Here is a 15842-nt window from a genome sequence, read left to right on the forward strand (position 1 = left end):
CACTCTCACATTAAAATAGTACAATCAAAACTCACATAATATACTTGTCAAAATAGAATGACTTAATTTCTCACACCAAGATGGGGGTGATTTGGTGAAGTATAAAATTTAAAACTTTCAAAATCTTTCTCACCAAAAGAGATGCCTTTATACATTTCTTGAAACGCAAGTTAAAAGATTTTCAATGCAGCAGAAATTTAATCGAATGTGTGTAAAGTATAATCGATTGAATGAAACAGAGTAGGGATAAGAAAGATCAAACGCTGAGTTTTTATACTAGTTCGGCCAAGCCTACATCTAGTGTCCTTTCAACCACAAGAAGCCAATGCACTATAATAATCAAGGTTTTTACAACAAGGTTTTTATGGAGACCTCGCGTCAAAAATATAAAACACCTCTCTAACCCTCTAATCAAAATATAGGCAGTATACAAACAGACTAGTAGTAAGAGTCCTCTCTTGCAGTCCAACCCCTTTGAGGCACCCTCAAAGTCAAGAACGCAACATGTCCTTCTTCCTATAATCACAACAGGGAACTGAACCCAATCTTCAGCAGATTGTAGAACCTGATCTTGCAGTAGACACCCAAATGTGCAGATAGATCAGACTTTGAAAACTCAGTAATTCTTGCTCTTCAAGAAATCACAATTAGTTGATCACCACGGTCAAACTAGTTTCTTGAAGTTTTTTCTCTTTTTGTAAACTTTTCACTTTTCTACAAAAGAATAAGAAAATGTTAGAATCACAAAAGTCTCTTACAGAAATCAATTTCACGTCAATATATAGATGAACTCATATCAGACGCAACATAATCGACTTTGCTATTAATGCAGTCGAATACACAAATTCAGTTATAACAGATAGTAGTAGTCAAAGCAATTAATTGAATTCACAATTAATGCAATCGAATAACATTTAATGATTGGTCAACACATTTAAAAATATAGTCGTTGTAACAGTTATATCAAGCATTAACAGATTTCAAAACAGTAACAAACTTAATCGAATACATATCGCATGCAATCGATTATGCAGCAGTGATATGCAAAGTTTTGAAAACTTTTCTCTTTGAAAAACTCTCACAGAACACTTGAAAAAGTTTGTGCAAATACACGAGTTTTAATCGATTCACCCATAATGTAACCGATTTCAAATTGTTGTTTTGCTACACAATTAAAGTTCAACATTAGTGCTTGTGGTTTTTCCATCCAAAAACATGTGTATGCATTCATATATAAAATCACATATATAACACAGTGAAATGCAATGAACAACACAGCAACAACACAGTCATGTTCTCATATACGCATATAACATGTAAGCATAGAACATGTAACACATAAAACACATGTGTTATTAATTATGTGTTGTCATCATTAAACACTCAGATATTACTGAGATTGTGGGTTCAGCTAAATCAGTGCTCCCCCTATCAACAATCTTAATTATACTTAACAAAGTGAAGAATATTACGATCATTAAACACTCAACCTAATGTATTTTCACACAATAGAATTTTTCTAAATTTGACTCTACGTGCTCATTCTTTCTATCAATTTTTCTTCTTGTATTTTGATATCACTTGCTATGATTATGACGTTGATGCATCTTCTTTGCTCTCTTTCATGTATTTATATCTGTCATGTATTTTTTTATCTCCTTCATAACTTTTGCTCTTATATTTATAGGCATTTTAAGGACATGATCATTGAGTCTTTTTCTCTTCTAAATCTTCTTCAATATATTTTCATGTTAATCTTTTTTATTTTACTTTTCTAACTTAGGAAAACTTTGATACAAAATCCAACGCAAATTGTTGTTCCATTCTTGATTTTCTTTGTTTTTATTTCTGAATTTTCTTTTCAATATTTAAATGTTCTTCTCTAGAATCTGCACAAACCTCCAACAAATATACATCCTTTTAATTCTTGTCTCGTATTTAGGAGAGACTTAAAAGTATTTATGTGATTTCTGCTCCAAAGTTCAATCTTCTTCAATATCTTTTCATGTCAATCATTTTTATTTTACTTTTCTGACTTAGGAAAACTTTGCTACAAAATCCAACTTGTTGTTTCATTCTTGATTTATGCGATTTATGCTCCAAAGTTCAAAATATCTTTTTCAAAGAAAACATATAAAATGTAAAATGTAATATGCAATATTTCATTCATAATATCAAAGTATTTATGTTATTTCAATTAATCTCAATTTCAATATATAATTTGTCAATTGAATCTTTTTGTGTTGTTTATTTAAATTATCAAAAAGGTCATAATCTTTGTAATTGCTAATAACAAATATCATAATAAGAATCCGTAATGAAATTAAATCATTAAGCATTATGTTCATATCCATTTATTATTCTAATGTATTGTTTGTTTAGTTTAGTTTGAATGGTCTTATGAGCTTTAATCTTTTTTCATTTGATTAGCTTTCTTATTTGATTAGCGTTTCACTTCATTTGATCAAACTTGACATTTGAATTTTTTTGTTTACTAGAGTGGTTGATAAGCTTTTGTTTTACTTCGTCTTATCAGTTTACATTTAAAGAGTTTACTCAGTAGATTTGCCTGCTCAATAGTGTTAGCATAAAGATGAAGTTTAGAAGTTTTGATGATGCCCAAAATTAAGTTTGAAGTGTTTAAGTTGAAAGAAGATCTTCATGAAGACTTGTTTTATATTAAAGTTTTTGTAGTTTAGTAGATTTATGTATAGGATGTGATTTATCTTTAATTCTATGTATTGTTTGTTTTAGTTTGCGTTAAAATTTGTTTTCAATCAGAAAACCTCATTTTATACTCAAGATAATCGATTATCAACTTATAATAATCGATTATCAGTAATCAATTATGACTTGCCATAATCGATTATCACGAGTAATTATGAAAATTTTTAAGCAAGTTTTTTACCGTTGTGTATTCATTAAATGCATAATCGATTACCATAAGTGGATAATTGATTATCACACGTTAATTAGCTGACAACAGATTTTTAGAGGTATCCTTAAGTGAGATATCTATAATTTGGATTGAGACTCTCATTCTAAAATACAAAATATATTGTATTCAAAATTCTTATATGCTTTGTGCTATGATAAGTGTTCTAAGGTTTGTGTAACTCTTGTGCATTGACTTTGAGAACATGGTGTTGGCATAGAGCGAGAACTTTCACAGGAGTTGTGATTGAGTGTTGTTGCTATTGCTGAGTTAAAACCTGTCAACCTTTGTGAAGATTCAAAGGAGTTGCTCATCCTTCGTGAAGCATTCAGAGGAGGTATTTATCCCTTGTGGGTTTCAGGGGAAGTGAGTTTCATCTCTTGTGGTAACAAGAGAGGTGTTCTAACCTTAACTGTGTTGTTTTCTTTGTGATTGTAACAGTTTATTGGTTTGTGATAGTGTAGCGTTAATTCTCATTTGAGATTAACAATTGGACGTAGGATCTGTGTAATCCGAACCAGTATAAAAATCACCTATGCAATTTTCTCTCTTCGTTACTCTTTAATTTGTTTAAATTGTTGTTAAGGAATTTTATTTTACGAGAAAATTATTAAGGTATTATTTGCGATAAGAAACCAATTCACCCCCTCTTGGTTTATTATACACACTAATCATTCCATTGCACCACTCTGACAAATAGATTTGTCTAATGAGATTTGTATTGTTTGGTTCTAACATCGACTTAACTCGACCCGACATAGGTTCAACTAGACTCAAATTAACCCAACATGGGCTCAAGTGGGCTTGACTCAATCAGGGTCCAACTTGACTCAACTAATGTGGGCTTAACTATACTTTCCCAAGGTAGCACTGAGTTGACTAAGACCGAGGTGGACCTAACTTGAATCAACCCAAGGTGGGTGCTACATGACTCGACTCGACTTAAAGTGGACCTAACTCAACATCATTAGAGGTTTCCCCTACTTGATTCAACTTGTCATGGTCTAACTTGACTCAACTTATGTAAGTATGACTTCACTCGACCCAATGTGTATCTGACTCTACTCAACTTAATGCAAACCAAGATGGCCCAATTTGACTCAAAGCAATATGGGTCTGACTTGTTCAGAACCAATATGGCCTCACTTGACTTGATCCAAGGTTGACTCCCCCTGAAGTGCCTCCAACTCAACTTGTCCTAATGTGGGTTTACATCAACTCAATCTTATGCAAGTCCAACTTGACTCAACTTAACATGAACATACTCGATTCGGCCAAATTTGGACTCGATTCACATATGAGGTTGTTTACGTTGTGGCCATTGTTCGCCTCATCCATCTCGGTTAGGCTAAAGTCATGAATTAGACCAAATGGCCAACTTTAGAGGATTGTGTAGTGAATAAGAGTTGACAGGATTAGAAAGATGATCGGAGGTAGAAATCGGGGTGGCCATGAGAGAAGAAGAATCTTCAAACTGATACCATGTAAGTGTTTAATAAAAGACTCAAGAGAAAAATTTTATTGAGAATGAAGCAAAGTGTGTAGAGTTACAAGCGGAAGCAAGGAATATATACAAAAGGGAAAAAACTAAAAACTGCTACAGAAGAAGATATCTATTAAGATCTCTATCATTCACCACTGCCAAGTTGTACAACACATCAAACAACGTAAGTAATTTATGTGATTGTTTGTATGCCAATATCCTAATAAGTTCCAATAATCTTGCTTAATTAATTATATTTGTTTTAATAATTCTTCTTTTAATAAAGTAACCGCATCTAGTAATGAACACTAACTAACTAATATGAGAACGCAGGTGGTCATCACTAGATCTCATTCATACTATCACTTTGAGGAAGAAATAATTGAATTCATAATTTAATTACGAGAGGAAACTAAGGGGTGACTGCCCGATTAAGGTTTAGCTAAGGTTGACATGAATATAAATAAGAGTTTTAAAACTTATGGAAGAGCAAAATACAACTTTGAATATTCTACTTTTATAGGTCTTCTTCATATCTCTGGGTTACAACAATCTATTTTTAGATATATATTTTTTTATTCAATCATTCATCTTCTTTGTTTAAATAGTTACAAGGTGCACAAAATAGAAATTGACAACCATTTTTATAGAACAATATTTGTATTAATCAGGTTAGGTCTGTGCAAGTAAACATCTAAGGAATAACTACAAAAAAAAGAAAAAAAAAGTTGCAATTGTTATCAAAAGGGACTATTGTTTATACATGAAAAGATTGGTTTTGTGGAAATCCTGAATAATCCCATGAATTGAACCGATCACAGCAGTCACTGAAATAATGAAGCCCAGGCAACTTAAAAATTGGAGGCAGTACCACCTGAGTGATAGTTTTCTAATCTGTTTCTGGGCAATGTGCATTTGTATGGGAAAAAAGACTACTAAAGGCCCGAACCCAATTGCACCAAGGAGGGAAAGAACCTCACTGAAAAATGGCATTACCATGGCAAGGACTGTGGCAAATATCACAAAAATTGTCCTCCAAACTAACCTGAACAAGTTGAAACGAACCATTACATTACCCATCATGAATGAATATTCCTTGTTTATGAAATCTGAATGTGGCCACACCATGTTGGCACCCATTTCAACTATACGAAAGAATGGTTGACCCATCACCTGTAACCAAATGACACTTTATTGGACAAAAATACTCAAATTTACTAACTTTAATTGTCGAAAAATCATATCTATTTTCCCCTTAAAATGTAGTTATATGTCTAAAATCAACTATTAAAAAAATCACTTGGTCCGTCATTTTATATTTAATTGCATTTTTCGTTCTTTCATAATCATTTTACCAATTTGGTCCTCATATAGGTTGTTTTTTTTAGATTTGATCTCCTAATGCGTAATAGTGAACGAAAAAAGTGATAATAAAATGTCATGTCAATATAAATACGTTGATGTGATAATACAACACATTATTACGTCATTATTTACATTAAATATTGCATGTCAAGTTAACTAGTAAATTAAAATTGTACAATTAAATTAAGAAAAATCAAATGAACAAGAAAATGGAATTAAACTAATCAAATTTTGTAGGACGGACCAAAAGTTTAATTTTTCTAAGCGTAGATAAAAGGTTCAATTAAATCTTATTCATTGAATTTTATATTTTCCGTATTTTACCTTTGTACAAGACAAAACACGTACTAATTGTTTTCAAAATTACCGAAATGGACATTTTAAAAAATTTACAAAAATAGCTTGGTAAAGAAGTCATAGCATATTATGATATAAACTGAGTCAAAATTTGTGTTAAACTAATAGGATTTCTTCACAATCAAATTATATCCAACTAACAGAATTTGTTATTTTCGTAATTCTTTTGAAACCTGTCCATCTTGGTAATTTTGAACAAAAAAATTGCACTGATGGTTTGCCCTAACGTTTGAGTGACAAATTTCTTATTTACACGTACCAGTATCGCAGTAAACTAAACAGATTAGTGTCACGGATTAAAAACATATATTTCAATAAAATTTCGATCAAATTAAAAAGTTGAGTATCATAGTTTTGAAAGATGAAAAAGAAATTGGAGCTCTGGAAAAATAATGATCCAACCTGATATGCTCCAATCATGTGCATTACGATGCATCCGTTCCCCAGTGCGACCAACCAGAAGGGTTCGGTAAATCCGGTCAAGATGTTCCCAGGAGTGTTGTCTCCAAAAGCAGCATAGCCAAGGCCACTGCACAGCAAGAACAATATTGTCATTGCTGTCACCCCTAGCACGTTGGCCCTTTTCATTTGTTTATTTTCTGCTGGATGTGACTTTAATGTGTCCTGAGCAAAAACATCATCAAATAATGGTATTCAGTACTTTAACAAATATAATTTCAATTTGCTATAACTTCATTACTGGAATCTCTGTATCCTTTTGTTCATTTATTAAAAGGGGAATGTAAACCATACTTCATTATTTTAACACTCTTTCTGTGATGGTGATAGGTTGAAGTTGATTAAAATTACAAGTTTTAATGAATTTCATTACTCATTTTATCATAATGATTTTCAACAAACTGCAATCCAGTATTAAAAATAGTGTTGAATGAGTACCATGATATCATAAACGACAGTAGCGTAAGTGCACGCAAGAGCTATGTTTCCCATTGCAGTGAAGACCTTCAAAAGTTTATCTTCTACGGGTAGTTTGGTTCCGGTTATGCTGGTTGCAGCTCCTTTTCCTGTACACCCAAATTCAAATTGTAATTACTTCTTTTTGTCTCCAAAATCAAACGAAACAATAAGGAAGTACTTGATCATTCAAGGATTAAGGATATATTTCTACAAATTTCCTCGTAAAAGTTAAAAGAAATAGAATTAATTTCTCTACAATTTAAAATTAACTTGCGTAGAAATTGATTTTGTATAAACTCTCTGTTTCGGGTATAAAGAGGCCAATGTCAATTGTACTGTCTCTGTTGAGTTAGGTACAAGTGTTGTCCTGTAAACGGTCTCCTAGGTGGTCTCCTATGTGTCCTGACTGGTCTTGAGTGTTTCCACATCGATCATATGTATCCGTAGAAAATACTTGGATCTTAGGTTCTTACTCATTGCTTCCGAGTCAACTCGAAAGCAAACTCATTAAGTGAACTCGGTAAAATTTAATATAGACTCATTTCACTCGGTCATACTCGCGAGTTTGGAACAATAAGGCGAGTTCGATGAGAAAAAAAAGAACATTTAAATGAAAACAGTTGTTTGGAGCACATTTGCGGAGAAAACTCTTTGGAATTAGGGTTTTAGTGTTTTCTAATTCAACCCCTTCTTCATTCCTTCTTCTAAAGCACTCTCCATCGTGCACTTGTTGGATCCTTTCTTGTCGTGGTGCATGTTGTTGTAGTCACTCAGTCTTCGTCGCATGTGGGAGCTTGCATTTGTGGGTGCTCGCGCTCATGGGTATTCATGTTTGCAGTAGTGTTTGTGATTTGCGATGTTCCTATGCTGCCTTCCTTCTAGAGTCATAGAAGATGAAATTTGTAAAGTAGGGTTTCTCGTAAGTCTTTGCATATCAAAGTTCAAGCAATTTTTTGTATTTGTAAAATTAATAAAATTTATTATAAAAAATAATTAAAAAATATTTAAAAATATAATATGATCAACTAATAATAATATTAATGATATTTCAATAAAAAATATAAAAATGTATAATATCATATAAAAATATATTATTTTATTATTTATAAAATATTTTAATATTTTTTCTTTTATCTAATGTAAACTCATAAGTTTCCAGGTCGAGTTCATAATATGAGTATGCAAGACTCCCATGAGTTCACGTAAATAACAAGTTTAACAACCTTGAGTGGTAATTTACCTTCTTATCTCAAACTTTTATTTATAGATTTTATAGTGAGTTTTTTTATTAAAGTTGGCCTAATTACAATCCAAATGTGAATAATCATACTTTAACTTTGCGTTAATCAGTTATAAGGTTAATATGCTCTAGTATCGTTCAGTCCAATTCAAGGTCAGACGATCTGCTAGGTGATTATCTGAATTCAATGGCTTGTTCACCGGGTTGGTGGTTGACCATCCGGTCTAATGCATGGTCAGTCGGTCTGTTTGGTGATCGTCCGGGCTTAATGGCCTCTTTGTCAAGCTGGTGCTTAACTATCTGAGTTGGTGCTTGGCGGGCCAGTCTATTTCGTGACCGTTCAGGCTCACTAGCTTGCTCTCCGAGCTAGTAGTTGACCATCCCAGTCATAGTTGAGGTTCGAGTTGTGGTTGACCAAAAGGGTGTGTTTCGGGAGTTGAATGTTGCACCCACCCAATTGCATCTGAAAAGTTGGGCGTGGTTGTAGGTCTTCAGGGCGTTGTGTTCAACACTGGATGTAACTCCTACACTTCCCATCTTCCTTTACTGACTTGTTGGAGATGCAGCAGGAGTTTATTTGGGTGAACTCTTCCTTGGTCGACCTGTTGCGATTGAAGCGGTTGAGGTTCTTTACAGAACTCTTTTGTGTCCAACTCGGCATTAGATTGACAAGGGTTCATTTGGGTGAACTCTTCCTTAACCAACCTGTTGCAATTGGACTGAGCAACCAGAGTTCTTTGAAGAACTCTTCCTTGTCAAACTCGACATTAGATCGACAGGGGTTTACTTGGGTGAAGTCTTCCTTGATCGACTTGTTGCAATTGGATTGAGCAGTCGAGATTCTTTGCAGAATTCTTTTGTGTCCAACTCGACATTAGATCGACAGGGATTCACTTGAATGAACTCTTCCTTGACCGACTTGTTGGAGGTGCGACAAGGGTTTACTTGGGTGAACTCTTCCTTGACTGACCTATTGCGATTAGACCAAGTAGTCGGGGTTCTTTGCATAACTCTTTCGTGTCCAACTCGACATTAGATTGGCAGGGGTTCACTTAGGTGAACTCTTCCTTGATCGACCTGTTGCGATTGGACCGAGCAATCGAGGTTCTTTGAAGAACTCTTCCATGTCCAACTCGACATTAGATCAGTAGAGGTTCACTTGGGTGAACTCTTCTTTGACTGACTTGTTGGAGGATTGAGATGTAGTTGTGCACAATGTCCTATAACCTAATTTTATTGCTTCCTTTAAGAAAGAGAACATTGGTCATACATTACAATCATTAGCTGAAGTAAAACTTTCAATGTGAAGCATTCTAAGTGTTGGGGATGCTCTTGTCATTCGGGCATTCCAAGTGATAAGTTTTGTTCTTCATATCTTTTATGATCCTAAAATGCCCTTCCTAATTTGGCGCGAGCTTACCATGTGTTGGTTTCTTATCAGCTTCACAGGTCTTCCTCCATACTGAGTCTTCCTCGTTGAAGCACCTCGTTCTGACCTTGGAGTTGTATCTTTGTGCTATCACCGTCTTATATGATTTTGCCCGCACGACGACAACTTCCCTGCATTCCTCCAAGTTGTCCAACTCCACCCTGAGTTGTGCATCGTTAAGGCTCATATCATGTACTTGCCTCCTAAGAGAAGGCTCACCAACCTCTACTAGAAGCATGACATCAGTACCATACGTTAGGTTCAAAGATGTCTCTCTAGTTATACCATGCAAGAAACACTGGTAAGCCCATAGAACTTCAAGTAACTCGTTCACCAAAGCTTCCTTCATTTCTCCCAAATGTCGTTTAAGCTCATCCACTATTAAGTTGTTGCCACTTTAGCTTGGTCGTCCGTTTGAAGGTATTCTACTAAGCTAGTGACATGTTTCATGCCTAAGTTCTTCTAAAATTCCGCTAGTTTTTATCAAGGAATTGTCAATCATTATCAGTGATGACCATGCGAGACAAACCAAAATGATATATAACTTTTCACATGAATTGTTGCACCTGTTGGACTGTAGTGATCATTAAGAATTCTACCTCTACTCACTTTGATAAAATAATCAATGACAACCAGCATATATAGAAGAGGAGATTACCTGGTAAAATAATCAATGACAACCAGCATATAGAAGAAGAGATTACGATGTATTATTTAACTCGTACGGAGACGTATTATTTAACTCTCAGAGGGTTTAAATATTTCTTAATATTTAATAATATTTTATTTTTAATATAAGAGTACCAGGATTGTTTTTAAATATATCAATTTATGAAAACATATTTTCTCACATCACTTAAATCAGTGATCAACTTTACACTTGTTTATTCTCTATTTTTTTTCTTAATTCAAACCATTCTACTTTCTACTTACTTAACATCCTTCCTTAATTTAAATAATTTCCCTCTCCACTTTAAACTTAAGAGAAAAAGAAATCACATTCCACATATGACATGATAGGCACGCGTAACCACATCCACAGCACCCATACTATTAAACTATTGCACTTTTCAACGACCACAATATAGCTAAAGTTACCTAATCACGTGGCTAGTGTAAATTACCATATACTTTTAGGAGTTTTAGTTTAGTTTAAGAAAATTGTTATTTAAAGTATCCAAAAAACTAATAGTTTTGTTTTCAAAAGAATTTATTCGTCACCACATTTAAATACTAATTAATTCAAAATTAATCTTTAATTTTATAATAATAACATTTTAGTAAAATATATTATCAATATTCTTAAAACATACACATCATCTTTGACCTATGAATAATTAGAATCAAGGGAAGAACGCATATATCGACAATGAAAAACTAAAACAGATAGTTGTATAAGTAAATTTGGTGACTAATATTCAATTATTTTGATAAAATTAATGGTGAAAACTGAAAAACGCTTACCTGAGAGGACGACCGATAGACATAGCCCACTACCAATGAATACATAACCAAAAGAGGTGATGGCAGCAGCAGTTGAGAGCCATGTAAGCTCGTGAAAGTTTGGAATCTGAGACAAAAAAATTTGCAAAATCCCAAAGCCGATCATGAAGGGATTGTTGGAAAACTTGCAGGAAGCTGCTTTTCCAGCGTTGTGGAAACAAATTGCTTTCCTTATTGCTCTGCCATATCACACGCATCATCATTCACCATAAAACAAAAAACAGGTTAAATGATTTCTATTAAAGAGTTTTACATTTTATAGTTAATAGTTGTATTCTAAATGATTAATTCAATTCTATTAATAGAATTTCCGGAGTTCCTTACAAGTTAGGATCTCGTTAAAATAAAATTTTGATTGATAAGTAATTTTTGTAAGCAATTCCAATTATGATTCACAAATAACACAAGACCTAAATTTTAAGTATGGAAGAAGTTAGACTTGGCAATCTCATTTGCATTTTCGTAATAAATAAATTTGTAAATAAGCTTTATATTACGCACACCAAGCTTGTGGAGGAAGTTATTGTGTAGCCCACCGTGATCCCAGCGAGCTTGGTATATTGAACCAGTCCACAAAGCACATGCATTCTTCCACCTATTACCACAATAGCAAGACCAAATTAATACAAGTAACACTACGAATCAAAATATTTATTTCATCATTTTTTAAATAGAAAATAATAGAGATTTTTTTCTAGGTTTACTTGCATAAATATATTTTTAAATAAATAAATAAATAAATTTTATAACTTTTCTTCATCGTAAAAAAAATATTAAAATACTTTTATTTTATGATTTTCAATTCTATACCTTATAAGCATAGATGTTTAAACTAATTAAATATTAAGTGAAGGGAATAAATATAAATGACAATAGAATAAATAATGCTATTCTGAACTTCTATAAAAAGAAACAAAATTGTCCCCATTACAAAGTTAACTTTTTTATTGAAATGTGAATTATTTGAAATAATAATAGAAATAAGGTGAATAAAATTACAACCAACTGATATTACCAAAATTTCAACAATTTAAAGTTAACATATTTAATGGATAAGACAAAAACTGATAGATCTAAATGAAGGTGTCAAATTTATTTATTTGAGAGAAGAACTAACATAATGCATAGACCATCCTTGAAAAAGGTTAAACATGTATATGTACATATAAAAATTTAATAGGAAAAACGTTTTAGAAAGATAATGACTTAGTTCTAACAAATTCATAGTTTACAGCAACAATTTTTAATTGAAGGCAATGATACCAATATAAGTTCAAGTAGCAGAGAGAAATAGAAATGAAAATCACCTAACTTTAGCCACATCATGGTATCGTAACATTTTGTTTTATTTCTATTCTAATCACAAGTTTGCTCGGAAAGGAAAAAATGCATTTCAAAAATTGTTCCACTAAGACTTATAATGGACATCAAAATGTTCTAATAAAGAGATATGAAAACTCTAAACTAGAGTATTTAGTGTGTATGTCTTATTCTCACCCCTCCATTTGTCCTCTGATCATTAAATTATAGTCGTTATAAAAAAAAATTCTGCTTAAAGTAATAGTAGGAATGAAATGTTATTCATGATTTAAGTTCATCTATAATCTATATTCATTAATGGATGCATTTTATTTAGTAGAATAATTACCAAGATTTATTATTAAAAGAAGCATAAATACCTAGATAATATTATCAGGTTTTTTATTATAATTTCGATATGTGAGTTACTTATACCAATTATCAATAACAACAAATAACTTTTATTATTTTCAATGAGTATATGAAGAAAAACTAGTTAGATTCTTAACATAACAGAGCTGCAAGCTCTGATGTTTTCCATTTTTAGGGTATATTAGTTAGTTGTAAATAATTCTCGCAGTAAAGATGTATCTTACAAACTAATTGGAAGCAGTGATTAGGAGAAAAAAAGAAAAACAGGTACTGGAATAACTAAATTATGGAAATTTAGAATACCTAAGTAAGCCTTGACAGCCTGCATATAAGTATAATTTCTCTGGCCAGTGACAGGGTCTGGATATCTGTAACAATCGGCTACAAGACTGTAAGTGAAAATAGAGATAGCTGAAAAGGTCACGATACTTCCTATGCCAGCTATCCATCCTAGTTGTGCCATAGCCCATGCCAGAGCCAGCACCCCTGCCCCTACCACCACAGTTATAATGTGTGTGCTTGCCGTCAACACATTCCCTGCAAACAGAACACAAGCATCACAAATAATATATGCAGCTTCATCTAGATTTGAATGCTTTATTTCTTAGGTAAAGTATGTATGATCACTGGTTAAGGTATACAAATGCACAAAAAGAATCTCAGTTCTCTAAAATAAGTACCCCAATTAAGAAGATAAAGAAACTAATTTCCATTATTCATGATAAAATCAACTATTGATAGTATCTACATGTTTAACAAATCATACATCAACTATTAAATTTCTTATCAAAGATAAGTTATTTTATTGAAAATTTCATATCAACTGCATATATCTGTGACAGAATACACAACTGAAATTTGCAAACCTCAATTTTACATAAGGTTGATTAGGCCTAAACGGGCATTGCGGTATATTTTACTTCCAAAGTGAGTTGAGAGAGTTAAGTTCACTCAATTTGGAAGAGCAAAATCTGGACACGATACTCGGTTAGGCTGTTTCAGTTTTGGCCTTTCGTGCTATAAACGAGTTAATACGCATTCTAGAAATTGTTAACTTGTTTTAACTTTTGTATCATTAAAATTCTCTCCCAGAGCGTCAACCAGTTGATGAAGTTACTCTCACATAAATATCAACTCAGAACAATTTCATTTTTCAAAACAACTTATTAATACGCTACCAGAATCAAGTCTTCCAGAGGGTATAGAGACTTAAAACCACTGATTTAGAGATCAAATCTAAATATTTTAGTGTTCAGAAAGGAAATCAATACAAACTCGGATGAAATTGAAGAATCGAGGTAGTTAGAAAGGAAACGAACCGGTTCTTCTGATTCTGCCATCATCGTCTGGTTCCAGTTCGATAAGAGGTTTGGTGTTATCCATTGAGATCCCCTTTTTGTTCCGTCAGGTACCAACACTCCGAGAACGATGCACCATTTGACTTCAGCGGTTTTACACAAATCAGACAGATATGATAATATCTTCTCCAATATGATAAGAAAGAAATGGATAAATACAACACACTTTCTTTATTCACACTTACACATTGGAAATTTTGAATTATATTAGATTCAGACAAAGCGTACACAAAGAAACGTTTATTCATCACGGCGCCATGAATTTTCTCGGTTTAAATTTTTATATAACCTTAATTAATAAAAAATATTTAATATAACTTTTAATATAGTTATTGTTTGTAATAATTAATAAGTTTATAACTGAATGAAAATAACTTCTATGAGTTATTTATTTTAAAATTTAATAATAAATCGGTGAGAAAATGTAAAATTGGTTAAACTTGTGACTTATGTTTTTCACATGTATTTTAACTTGAGAAAAATAGAAAAACACAAAATATATGTTCTTCATAAATTAAAATTGCATAAAAGGCTTTTGAGGTCACCGTTTAGATGTCTGACCCCAAATATCCAATGTAAAAAATATTGGTGGCATTTTTATAATTAAAAAGAGTATTTAGACGTCCGATATGGGGTCTGATGTCTGTAGTCTATTTGGACGTCAGACAACTCCATTGGACGCCAAAAAGATGTTGTATAAAAGTTGACATAATATATCTGAGGATCTCAGAACTAGCAAGAATCTCTAAAAAGAGTATGATGAAAGTAAGAAGAGAGGAGAATGAAAAAAGTTATTTTTGGTGTGTCTTGGAATGGAGGAAGAGTTCTCTATTTATAGAGCTAGAGAAGAATAAAATCATTAAAAGAAAATAAAGGCAATAAATATTTTAATGTTAGAACACTTAAAACATTTTGATTGTTGCTCTTAAAAAGTTTGAACGTTGCACCTCTTTAAAACAATTAAAGTTGCCAACTAATAAAAATTATTAATGTTCTAAAACTTCCAAAGCCAACGTTCAGAATTTACTTTTGCAATATAATATTAATATATTACAACAGTCCTCCACATATTGCAAAGAACAAAATGTCTTTAATTCAAACATTAAAAAAAAGATAAGAAACTTTTATTCTAGGTGTCATAGGATGTAATGCATGTATAGCAAGCTATATGAATCAGTCTTAGACTGAGATACTTAACACACAGTGTAGTTGGTATAGCAAGCTATATGAACCAAAAACACTTGACGTGTGTTAGAGGTTTCTCAATCACAATACATCCCCACAATCCTTGCTGTTATCGCTTTGTTGCGCTTAATAGGCCATGCACGTGTCCGGTATTCATGAGTGCTCTAGAGATCATGCCAAGATCTCATGCAAGCGGCCCCACTTGACACTCATATAGGTGATTTCATCAAGTGTATGCTGCAAATCATACACCACCCATAAGGGATATGAAAATCATTAAAAACTTTGTTTAAACTAAAATTCTTTCACCACATAGAATTTTAATAACAAAGTTTAGCCTTTCAATAATGCAGTCTCTAACACTTTCACACACACCATAGGAAGGGACATAATTGATT

General features: G+C 32.6%; 1 protein-coding gene across 5 annotated transcripts; it reads right to left on the reverse strand.

Moving 5' to 3' along the window:
- Positions 1–323: 323 nt before the first annotated feature.
- On the reverse strand, positions 324–14439 carry LOC108338741 (amino acid permease 1). 5 transcript variants are annotated; one of them, XM_052881056.1, is made up of 8 exons: positions 14221–14439; positions 13205–13438; positions 11732–11825; positions 11192–11409; positions 7038–7165; positions 6543–6764; positions 5464–5591; positions 324–714 (listed from the first exon to the last, which is right to left on the reverse strand). In XM_052881056.1, the coding sequence occupies exons 1-8, from the start codon at positions 14282–14284 to the stop codon at positions 648–650; spliced, it is 1155 nt and encodes a 384-aa protein (XP_052737016.1). In that variant the 5' UTR covers positions 14285–14439; the 3' UTR covers positions 324–647. The 5 variants fall into 5 exon arrangements, with proteins under 5 accessions (XP_052737016.1, XP_052737017.1, XP_017431294.1 ...); XM_052881057.1 differs by having other exon boundaries at positions 324–709; positions 14221–14438; XM_017575805.2 differs by lacking the exon at positions 324–714 and having other exon boundaries at positions 5052–5591.
- Positions 14440–15842: the final 1403 nt, after the last annotated feature.

Source organism: Vigna angularis, chromosome 7 (genome assembly GCF_016808095.1).
Source record: "Vigna angularis cultivar LongXiaoDou No.4 chromosome 7, ASM1680809v1, whole genome shotgun sequence".
Taxonomy (NCBI): Eukaryota; Viridiplantae; Streptophyta; class Magnoliopsida; order Fabales; family Fabaceae; genus Vigna; species Vigna angularis.